At 34.8% G+C, this 12,664-nt stretch overlaps 1 protein-coding gene across 1 annotated transcript in view; it reads right to left on the bottom strand.

Moving 5' to 3' along the window:
• Positions 1-12,664, bottom strand: part of LOC106649062 (zinc finger protein 595-like) — a 29,330-nt gene that overhangs the window by 2,325 nt on the left and 14,341 nt on the right. The window contains exon 4 of the mRNA XM_023458154.1: positions 1,059-1,616. Within this exon, the coding sequence (XP_023313922.1) occupies positions 1,059-1,616 (558 nt within the window). The remainder of the gene's footprint in view (positions 1-1,058; positions 1,617-12,664) is intronic.

The following is a 12,664-nucleotide window of genomic DNA, read 5'->3' as shown; positions in this document are numbered from 1 at the left end:
GACTTATATGTAGACAAAAAATTATTTATGAAACTTATCATGTAATGTGAGACTGGAGGAATTTCGCATATTCAAATGTAGTCTTGTCGGACTTCAAGAATCGTCTGTGAATGATTTTCGTGCACTGCCATTTGGTGCCTGGTCAAATTCACTTTTTGAGAAAATTTTTTCTCGCACTTGTCACATAGGAAATCTTTGAGACCTTCATGGATTGTTTTTTGATGCTGGATCAAATTGGCCCGTTCCCCAAATTTTTTCTCGCATTTTTCACATGCGAAATCTTTCCGTCCTTCATGTATTATTTTCTTGTGACTGATCATATGCTGTTTATGTCCAAATTTCTTTTCACATTTGTCGCATGCGTAATTTTTACGACCCTCGTGGACTGTCCTTTGGTGACGGAGCAATTGCGAGTTGTGTCCGTATTTCTTGTCGCACTTGTTGCATGCATAATCTTTGCGACCTTCGTGGACTGTCCTTTGGTGCTTCAATAAATATGCATTACTTCCAAATTTTTTCTCGCACTTGTCGCAAACAAAATCCTTACAATCTTCATGGACTGTCTTTTGATGGTAGAGCAAATTCAATTTTTGCCCAAATTTTTTCTCGCAGTTATTGCAAGCAAAATCTCTGCGGCCTTCATGAACTACTTTTTGATGCCTGGTCAAATCCACTCTTCGACCAAATTTTTTCTCGCACTTTTCGCACGGGACATCTTTGCGTCTGTCATGGACTATTTTTTGGTGATCGATCAAATTTTTTTTATGTCCAAATTTTTTCTCGCATTTATCGCAAGCGAAATCTTTGCGACCTTCGTGGATTGTCTTTTGATGGCAGAGCAAAGTCGCTTTTCGCCCAAATTTTTTCTCGCAGTTATTGCATGCAAAATCTCTTCGCCCTTCATGGACTGTCTTTTGGTGCTTAATCAATTGCGATTTTTGTCCAAATTTCTGTTCGCACGCTTTGCAAAAGAAGTCTCTCCGGCCCTCGTGGACTGTATTCTTGTGACTGAGCAAATTTTTTTTTATTCCAAATTTTTTTTCGCACTTGTCGCATGCGTAATCTTTGCGAAGTTCGTGAACTATTTGTTGATGTTTTTTTAAATTTGTTCGATCCCCAAATTTCTTTTCGCAATTTTCGCATGAATAATCTCTGCAACCTTCATGTACTATTCTATGGTGCTTCAACAATTCCGATTTTCTTCTATATTTCTTCTCGCATTTATCACATGCATGATCTTTGCCACCGTCATGAATTGTCTTTAGGTGGGTGAGCAAATGCAGTTTTTGTGTGAATTTGTTTTCGCATTTCCTACATGAAAAATCTCTGCGAATTTCATGGACTGTTCTTATATGCAAGAGGAAATGACATTTTTGTCTAAATGTCTTTCCGCAACTATCACATGAATAATCATTGACGACACTGGAGCCGAAATCTCTCCGACCTTCGTGAACTGTTTTTAGGTGACGGAGAAAAATTGATTTGCTTATAAAGTTCTCCTCGCACTTGTCACATGCAACATTTTTGCAATGTTCATGGACAGCTTTTATGTGCAAAAGCAAACTTTTTTTATTTCCAAATTTCTTGGCGCACTTTTCACATAAGTAATCTTTAAAAACTTCGTGAAATATTTTTTTGTGCTTGAGTAAAGCTAATTTACTTTCAAATTTCCTCTCGCACTTGTTGCACGTGAAATTTTCTTGATCTTTGTGTACCAATTTTTGATGCGTAAATAAACTTGATTTTTTCACATATATCTTCTCGCACCTGTCGCATGCAAAATCTTTGCGGCATTTATGTTCTAATATTTGGTGTCTACTCAAATGACTCCGAAAGTCGAATTTATTTTCGCACTTGTCACAAGCATATTCTTTTCCTTCATTATGAATGGTGTCTCGGTGTGTTATCAAGCTTAATCCCAGTGTAAATGCCTCCTGGCAAATATCACAAACGTATTTTTTGCCGTCTAAAACAACATTATAACGTCCACATACATTAGTTTCGGAAATAAATTCCTCAGATATCTTTTCACTTTTATCCATTTGAGATCCGAATGAATCGACGGACCCTTATATTTAGTGCCACGTAAATTAAATGAGTGAAATTTATCTTTTCGTATTATGCCTTGCTTTGTTGGGAAAGACAACATTTAAACTAATTTGTTTTCACTATATACATGATGAGTGTGTCAAGAAATAATTTTAAAGTAGTTTATGATTATATTGTTTACAATTAAATTACCGATTTATCTGTTTATACATTCTCTTTACAATATTTGAACAATTTTAAAATCTAATTAAATGATGATTTTTTCGGAGAATTCTTTTGTAGATCATACTGTGACTTATTCGAATATTTTTACTTCGCCACTTGCAGTTTTATACAATTGTTATGGATTTTCTCGTTGCTTTCATGAACAAGTGCTAGACCCGTGTTTAAGCAGTGTCGATGATTAACAATTATCGGACACATAAGGCCTTACGACAGGTGTTTTATGCATTGCATACAAGGCGTACGTAACACTATAAGATTTAGGCCCAAGTGTCGACGTTATGTTCCGAAGTCTCATGTGCGCAGCGTATTGGTCGGTAACATAAGTAGCGCTTTTTCGGAGTCAGTTGTCGGGGAACGAAGGTTGTTTATCTCGCGTATATTGTTTTGCTCCGGTTCTTGCTTTTATCTTCCTCTGTAATATGACTTTGAATAAAATAACATTATTTCTCCAGCATTAACAAAAATAGTGGATTAAAAAAAGTCCAACCCCCATGCATACGTTCATGGCCCATCAGACAGTTGAATTTTTGAAACTTCGGGATATTTCATTCACAAATTATCATTCGAAGTTTTAAACTAAACGTGAAAAAAACTTTTGGCTCGTCGTTGTACGAAACGCTGCAGGAATCAAGTAGCCCATAAAATGTATGGCGAGGGTTTTTTTTTGGCAGTACATGAAATTTTGTCTGATTCGAAATTAAAGCATCATCTGAACAGTGAAAAAGGTATGATAGTAGATTACGAATGTACGAGACCAAGGTAATTCACAATCATTTTGGCACAATTTTTATTGAAATATTAGAAAAACATCTGTACAAGTTTTATATATTTTACAATTGTCCAGAAAAAAACATTATTTCATCGATGAGATACTGACTGCAATACGTACAAGATATTTGTATAAACAATAAGATATTTATAAAAACTTATCATATGATGTGAAATTGGAGGAATTTCGCTTAGTTGCGATTATGTCGGTCATATTGAATATTTTTCCGTACATCTTTCTGCATTTTGAAACGTAGTCTTGTCAAACTTCGAGAATCGTTCATGAATAATCTTCGTGCACTGCTTTTTGATGCCTGATCAAATTCACTTTATGAGCAAATTTTTTCTCGCACTTGTCACATAGGAAATCTTTAAGACCTTCATGGATTGTTTTTTGATGTCGGATCAAATTGGCTCGTTCCCCAAATTTTTTCTCGCATTTTTCACAAGCGTAATCTCTCCGACCTTCGTGTATTATTTTCTTGTGACTAACCAGAAGCTGTTTTTGTCCAAATTTCTTCTCGCATTTGTTACATGCGTAATCTTTCCGGCCTTCGTGTACAGTTCTTTAGTGTATCAAAAGTGCTGATTTTTTTCCAAATTTCGTCTCACACGTGTCACATGCAAAATCTTTAAAATGTTCGTGTACTGTTTTTTGGTGAAAAACCAAGGTCGACTTGTGTCCAAATTTTTTTTCACATTGGTCACATGCGTGATCTTTGCGACCCTCGTGGATTGTTCTTAGGTGGGCGAGCCAATGCGGTTTTTGTGTAAATTTCTTTTCGCACTTATCACATGTGTAATCTTTACGACCCTCGTGGACCGTTCTTTGGTGGAAATGCAAATGCGATTTTTGTCCGTATTTCTTGTCGCACTTGTCGCATGCGTAATCTTTGCGACCTTCGTGAACTGTTCTTATATGTAAAAGTAAATGACATCTTTTTTCGAATTTTTTTCCACAAGTGTCGCATAAGTAATCTCTGAAGACACTGACGGCAAAATATCTTGGACCTTCGTGAACTGTCTTAAGGTGGAAGAGCAAATGAGATTTTTGTTTACAGTTCTCCTCGCATGCAAAAGTTTCGCAATCCTCATGGACATTTTGTATATGCAAAAGCAAACTTTGTTTATTTCCAAATCTCTTGGCGCACTTTTCACATAAGTAATCTTTGAAAACTTCATGGAATATTTTATTGTGCTTGTATAAAGATAATTTATTTTCAAATTTCTTCTCACACTTGTTACAAGTGAAATTTTTGTGATCTTTGTGTATTAATTTTTGGTGCGTAAATAAACTCGTTTTTTTCACAAATTTCTTCTCGCACCTGTCGCATGCAAAATCTTTGCGGCATTTATGTTCTAATATTTGGTGTCTACTCAAATGACTCCGAAAGTCGAATTTATTTTCGCAATTGTCACAAGCATATTCTTTTTCTTCATTATGAATGGTGTCTCGTTGTACTATCATGCTTGATTTCAGTGTAAATGTCTTCTGACAAATATCATCAATGTTTTGTTTGTCGTTCGGAACAACAATGTCGTGTTCAATTAAATTATCTTTTGAGAGAACTTCCACGGAGATCTTTCCACTTTTATCCATTTTAGATTTGAATGAAACGTATTAAATGGACCCTTGTATTTAGTGCCACAAAAATTAAATGAGTAAAATGTATCTTTTGGGACTATTATAGCTTGTATCATCGGGAAACACAACATTCAAACTAATTTTTGTTCACGATAATAATGATCAGTGTGTCAAGGAATGGTATGAAAGTAGTTTATGATTATATTGTTTACAATTAAGTTTCCGATTTGTCTGTTCGTACACTTTCTTTACAATATTTAATAGTTTTAAAATCAAATTTAATGAAGATTTTTTTGACGAATTCTTTTGAAACCCATACTTTGATTAATTCAAATTTTTTTTTCGTCACTTGCAGTTTTACGAAATAGTGAATTTAAAAAATCTATTCACTTGCTACTCAGGCAGTTGACTCTCGAAAACTCGTAAATTTTTAATTATCATTCACAGTTTTGAACAAAACACAAAAAAAATGTTGGCTGATCTTTGCAGGAAGAGCTGCACGAATGTACTAGCCCAACATTTTTACGGATCAGAGAAGCTTTTTTTGTTGTATGTGAAATTTTGTATCATTCCGAAATGAAGCACCATCCAGTGAAAAAAGTAAAATGATAATTGCGAATACAAGAGACTCCGGCAATACATGTTTTTTATTGAAATTTAAAAAAAATGCCTAAATAAAAATTTTTACATACTAACGATTGTCCACAATAAAAAATTAGCACTTTTCATTATTTCAACGATGAGATACTGACTCTCCCATACGTTCGAGACATTTGTCTAAACTTTACAATATTTATAAAAACTTGAAAATCTTTTGACATAAGATTGAATATAATTTTAGTTATTTGCAATTGTAGTGGTCAAATTAGTATACCTTTTCGCATCTTTAAATGAAAAAATTTACGAACCAATCAAATCTCAGGAATCAAGTTGCATTTGTTTGCAAAAATTTTATCGTGTACATCACATATATATCGAACTTCAGAATCTTTCTTAATGATTTTTGTGAACTGTTCTTTGGTGCTTCAACATAACTGATTTAGTTCCAAATTTCTTCTCGCACTTATCGCAAGCGAAATCCTTGCGACCTTCATGAACTGTTTTTTGATGTGTTTTTAAATTCCATCGAACCCCAAATTTCTTTCCGCATTGCTCGCATGCATAATCTTTACGACCTTCGTGTATTGCCCTTTGGTGTTTGAGAAAATTGCTTCGATGCCCAAATTTTTTCTCGCACTTGTCACATGCAAAATCTTTTCGACCCTCGTGCACTGTTAATTGGTGTCTGATCAAATCGGTTTTTATTCCAAATTTTTTCCCGCACTTGTCGCATGCAAAATCTTTTCGACCCTCATGGACAGTTAATTGGTGTCTGATCAAATCGGTTTTTATTCCAAATTTTTTCCCGCACTTGTCACATGCCGAATCTTTTCGACCCTCATGGACTGTCCTTTGATGTTTCAACAAATCTGCTTTGTGTCCAAATTTTTTCTCGCACCTGTCGCATGTGAAATCTCTCACACCTTCGTGAATTGTCCTTTGGTGATAGGTTAAAAGCTGTTTATGTCCGTATTTCTTACCGCATTTGTCGCATGCAAAATCTTTTCGACCCTCGTGGACTGTTCTTTGGTGTCTGATCAAATCAGTTTTTATTCCAAATTTTTTTTCGCACTTGTCGCATGCGTAGTCTTTGCGACCTTCATGAATTGATTGTTGGTGTCTGTATAAATGCGATTTGAGCCCAAATTTCTTTTCGCATTTGTCACATGCAAAATCTTTGTTACCTTCGTGAACTATCTTTTGGTGGGAGATCAAATTTGATTTTTGCGTAAATTTATTTTCGCACTTATCACATGCGTAAGCTATGCGAACTTCGTGTGATATCTTTTGGTGGATGAGCAGATACTGTTTATAGCCGAACTTCTTTTCGCACTTGTCGCATGCGTAGTCTTTGCGGCCTTCATGAACTGTTCTGTGGTGCACACGCAAAGCCGATTTTATTCCAAATTTCATCTCGCATTTCTCGCATGCGTAATCTTTACGACACTCGTGTACTATCCTCTGGTGTTGTATCAAATTGCTTCGATCTCCAAATTTCTTCTCGCAATTTTTGCATGCATAGTCTCTACGACCTTCGTGGACTGTCTCTTGGTGTCGAATCAATTTTGATTTTACTCCGAATTTCTGCTCGCACTTGTCACATGAGTAAAATTTTAAGTTTCGACAATCAAAATCTGTCTGACTATCGTGTACTGTCTGTATGTGCTTGAGCAAACTATTTTTATTTACAAATCTTTTCGCGCAATTTTCACATAAGTAATTCTTAAGAACTTCGTGAAATATTTTTTTGTGCTTGAGTAAAGTGGATTTATTTTCAAATTTCTTGTCGCACTTTTTGCACGTCAAATCCTCGTGACTTTTGTGTATCAACTTTTGATGTGTAAATAAACTCGATTGTTTAGCAAATTTCTTTTCGCAATTGTCACATGTAAACTCTTTGCGGCCTTTGTGTTCGGATATTTGGTGTCTGCTCAAATGACTTCGGAGCTCAAATTTTTTTTCGCACTGGTCGCATGCGTAATTTTTTCCATCATTATGAAATGTGTCTTGATACGTCATCATGCTCGATTTCAGTGAAAATGCCTCTTGACAAATATCACAAACATATTTTTTGTCGCCCGAAACAGCAATTTCATGTTCACTTAAATTTTTTACCGACATAACTTTCTCGGATTTTTTCTCACTTTTATCCATTGTATGCTTAAATGAAAAAATGGATTTTTCTATTTAGTGCTACAAAAATTAAGTAAGTAAAATTTATCTTTTGGGACTATTATAGCTTGTATCATCGGGAAACACAACATAGAAACTAATTAGCTTTTACTATAAACATGATTAGTATGTCAAGACACGATGTTGAAGTAGTTCATGATTATATTGTTTACAATTCAGTTACCGATTTATTTGTTTATTCATTCTCTTTACAATATTTAAACAGTTTTGAAATTTAATTTAATTGTGATTTTTTCGAATAATTCCTTTGTAGATCATGTTGCAACTTATTCGAGTATTTTTACTTCGCCACATGCAGTTTTACATAATAGTGGATAAGAAAAGGTCCCGCCCCCGAGCAATCATTCATTCGACTCTTAGGCAGTTGAATTTTGAAAACTCGGAATATTATATTCGCAGATTAACATTAGAAGCTTCAAACAAAATGTGAAAAAAACTTTTGGCTGATCGTTGCACGAAGCGCTCCTGGAACTAAGTTGCCCATAAAATTTACAGTGAGAAGTTTTTTTAGTCAGTGCATAAAATATTGTCTGATTCGAAATTAAAGCATTATCTTAACAGTGAAAAATGTTATAGTGATAATTGTGAATGCAAGAGACCAAGGTAAGAAACGATCATATTGAAACAATTTTTATTAAAATTTTAGAAAAACGTCAAGAAAAGTTTTATATATTTTTACATTTGTTCAGAAAAAAATAATATTTCATCGATGAGATACTGACTGCAATACCTGCAAGATATTTATATGAACAATAAATTGTCTTTAAAAACATATCATATGATGTGAGATTGGAGGAATTTTGTACACCTGCGATTGTGTCGGTTAAATTGAATTTTTTTAAGTACATCTTTTCGCATATCGAAACGTAGTTTTGCCGAACTTGCATGGTCAAATTCACTTATTGAGAAAATTTTTTCTCGCACTTGTCAAATGGGAAATCTTTGCTACCTTGTGTAATGTCCTTTGGTGTTGGAGTAAATGCTGTTTACGTCCAAATTTTTTCTCGCATTTATCGCAAGCGAAATCCTTGCGACCTTCATGGATTGTCTTTTGATGACAGAGCAAAGTCTCTTTTCGCCCAAATTTTTTCTCGCAGTTATTGCATGCAAAATCTTTTTGCCTTTCATGGACTGTCTTCTGGTGTCTAATCAATATCGATTTTGCTCCAAATTTCTGTTCACACGCTTCGCAGACGAAATCCCTCTGACCCTCGTGGACTGTATTTTTGTGTCTGAGAAAATTTTGTTTTATTCCAAATTTTTTTTCGCACGTGTCGCATGCGTAATCTTTGCGAAGTTCGTGAACTATTTGTTGATGTTTTTTTAAATTGCCTCGATCCCCAAATTTCTTCTCGCAATTTTCGCATGAATAATCTTTGCAACCTTCATGTACTATTCTTTGGTGCCTTAACAAATCTGAGTTAATTCCGAATTTTTTTTCGCATCTGTCACATGCGTAATCTTTTCGACCTTCGTGGACTTTCCTTTGGTGCTTGAACAAATTTGATTTATGTCCGAATTTTCTCTCGCATTGATTACACGCGTAATCTTTACGACCATCATGGACTGTTGTAATATGTAAAAGTAAATGACATCTTCTTTCGAATTTTTTTCCGCAAGTGTCGCATAAGTAATTTCTGAAGACACTGAAGGCAAAATATCTTGAACCTTTGTGAACTGTCTTCAGGTGGAAATTCAAATGCGATTTTTTTTTAAACTTCTCTTCGCACTTCTCACATGCAAAATTCTTGCAGTACTCATGAACTGTTTTTATATGCCTAAGCAAACTTTGGTTATTTCTAAACTTCTCCTCGCACTTGTCGCATGCGTAATCTTTGCGACTATCGTGTACTGTCTTTATGTGCTTGAGCAAAATATTTTTATTTCTAAATCTCTTCGCGCACTTTTCACATAAATAATCTTTAAAAACTTCATGGAATATTTTTTTGTGCTTGAATAAAGCTAATTTATTTTCAAATTTCTTCTCGCACTTGTTACAAGTGAAATTTTTGTGATCTTTGTGTACCAATTTTTGATGCATAAAGAAACTTGATTTTTTCACAAATTTCTTCTCGCAGCTGTCGCATGCAAAATCGTTGCAGCGTTTGTGTACTGATATTTGGTGTCTACTTAAATGGCTTCGGAACTCAAACTTCTCCTCGCATTCATCGCATTCGTAATTTTTTTTATCATTGTGATTTGTGTGTCGGTGTGTTGTCATGCTCAATTCTAGTGAAAATGCCTCTTGACAAATATCACAAACGTATTTTTTGCCGTCTAAAACAACATTCTTACGTCCACTTACATTAGTTTCGGGAATAAATTCCTCAGATATCTTTTCACTTTTATCCATTTTAGATCTTAATGAATCGACGGACCCTTATATTTAGTGCCACGTAAATTAAATGAGTGAAATTTATCGTTTCATGTTATGTTTTGCTTCGTTGGGAAAGACAACATTTAAACTAATTTGTTTTCACTATATACATGATGAGTGTGTCAAGAAATAATTTTAAATAGTTTATGATTATATTGTTTACAATTAAATTACAAATTTATCTGTTTAAACATTCTCTTTACAATATTTGAACAATTTTAAAATCTAATTTAATGATGATATTTTCGGAGAATTCTTTTGTAGATCATACTGTGACTTATTCGAATATTTTTACTTCGCCACTTGCAGTTTTATACAATTGTTATGGATTCTCTCGTTGCTGTCATGAACAAGTGCTAGACCCGTGTTTAAGCAGTGTCGATGATTAACAATTATCGGACACATTAGGCCTTAAGACAGGTGTTTTATGCATTGCATACAAGGCTTACGTAACACTATGAGATTTAGGCCCAAGTGTCGACGTTATGTTCCGAAGTCTCATGTGCGCAGCGTATTGGTCGGTAACATAAGTAGCGCTTTTTCGGAGTCAGTTGCTGGGCAACGAAGATTGTTTATCTCGCGTATATTTATTTGCTCCGGTTCTTGCTTTTATCTTCCTTTGTAATATGACTCTGAATAAAATAACATTATTTCTCCAGCATTAACAAAAATAGTGATTTATAAAAAGTCCAACCCCCATGCATACGTTTATGGCCCATCAGGCAGTTGAATTTTTGAAACTTCGGGATATTTCATTCACAAATTATCATTCGAAGTTTTAAACAAAACGTGAAAAAAACTTTTGGCTCGTCGTTGTACGAAACGCTGCAGGAATCAAGTAGCCCATAAAATGTATGGCGAGGGTTTTTTTTTGGCAGTACATGAAATTTTGTCTGATTCGAAATTAAAGCATCATCTGAACAGTGAAAAAGGTATGATAGTAGATTACGAATGTACGAGACCAAGGTAATTCACAATCATTTTGGCACAATTTTTATTGAAATATTAGAAAAACATCTGTACAAGTTTTATATATTTTACAATTGTCCAGAAAAAAACATTATTTCATCGATGAGATACTGACTGCAATACGTACAAGATATTTGTATAAACAATAAGATGTTTATAAAAACTTATCATATGATGTGAAATTGGAGGAATTTCGCTTATTTGCGATTATGTCGGTCATATTGAATATTTTTCAGTACATCTTTTTGCTTTTTGAAACGTAGTCTTGTCAAACTTCGAGAATCGTTCATGAATAATCTTCGTGCACTGCTTTTTGATGCCTGATCAAATTCACTTTATGAGCAAATTTTTTCTCGCACTTGTCACATAGGAAATCTTTAAGACCTTCATGGATTGTTTTTTGATGTCGGATCAAATTGGCTCGTTCCCCAAATTTTTTCTCGCATTTTTCACAAGCGAAATCTCTCCGACCTTCGTGTATTATTTTCTTGTGACTAACCAGAAGCTGTTTTTGTCCAAATTTCTTCTCGCATTTGTTACATGCGTAATCTTTCCGGCCTTCGTGTACAGTTCTTTGGTGTCTCAAAAGTGTTGATTTTTTTCCAAATTTCGTCTCACACGTGTCACATGCAAAATCTTTAAAATGTTCGTGTACTGTTTTTTGGTGAAAAACCAAGGTCGACTTGTGTCCAAATTTTTTTTCACATTGGTCACATGCGTGATCTTTGCGACCCTCATGAATTGTTCTTAGGTGGGCGAGCAAATGCGGTTTTTGAGTAAATTTCTTTTCGCACTTATCACATGTGTAATCTTTACGACCCTCGTGGACCGTTCTTTGGTGGAAATGCAAATTCGAGTTTTGTCCGTATTTCTTGTCGCACTTGTCGCATGCGTAATCTTTGCGACCTTCGTGGACTGTCCTTTGGTGCTTCAATAAATCTGAATTACTTCCAAATTTTTTTTCGCATTTGTCGCAAAAAAAATCTTTGCAATTATCATGGACTGTCTTTTGGTGCGTGATCAAATGTATTTTTTGACCAAACTTCTTCTCGCACTTGTCACATGGGAAATCTTTGCGACCCTCATGGATTGTTTTTAGGTGGGTGAGCAAATGCGGTTTTTGTGTGAATTTTTTCTCGCACTTATCACATGTGTAATCTTTGCGGCCCTCGTGAACTGTCTTTTGGTGATAAACCAAGGTCGACTTTTGTCCAAATTTTTTTTCGCATTGGTCACATGAGTAATCTTTGCAATTCTCATGGACAGTCTTCATGTGCACGAATAAACTCTGCTTACTTCCGAATTTCTTCCCACAATTGTCACATGAGTAATTATGGAAGGCTTTTAATACAGTGTATCTCTGATTTTTGTGTACCGTCTTCAAGTGAAAAAGCAAATGGGATTCTATTCTAAACTTCTCCTCGCACTTGTCGCATGTGTAATCTTTGCGACTATCGTGTACTGTCTTTATGTGCTTGAGCATATTATTTTTATTTCTAAATCTCTTCGCGCACTTTTCACATAGATAATCTTTGAAAATTTCATGGAATATTTTTTTGTGCTTGAATAAAGCTAATTTATTTTCCAATTTCTTCTCGCACTTGTTGCACGTGAAATTTTTGTGATCTTTGTGTATTAATTTTTGGTGCATAAATAAACTCGTTTTTTTCACAAATTTCTTCTCGCACCTGTCACATGCAAAATCGTTGCAGCGTTTGTGTACTGATATTTGGTGTCTACTCAAATGGCTTTGGAACTCAAATTTCTCCTCGCATTTGTCGCATTTGTAATTTTTGTTATCATTGTGATTTGTGTGTCGGTGTGTTGTCATGCTCAATTCTAGTGAAAATGCCTCTTGACAAATATCACAAACGTATTTTTTGTCGTTCGAAACAACA

This window comes from Trichogramma pretiosum, unplaced genomic scaffold (genome assembly GCF_000599845.2).
Source record: "Trichogramma pretiosum strain Unisexual culture from Peru unplaced genomic scaffold, Tpre_2.0 scaffold17, whole genome shotgun sequence".
Classification (NCBI taxonomy): domain Eukaryota; kingdom Metazoa; phylum Arthropoda; class Insecta; order Hymenoptera; family Trichogrammatidae; genus Trichogramma; species Trichogramma pretiosum.
Note: the sequence above shows the minus strand (reverse complement) of the source record. Positions and strands in the feature narration are given on the sequence as shown.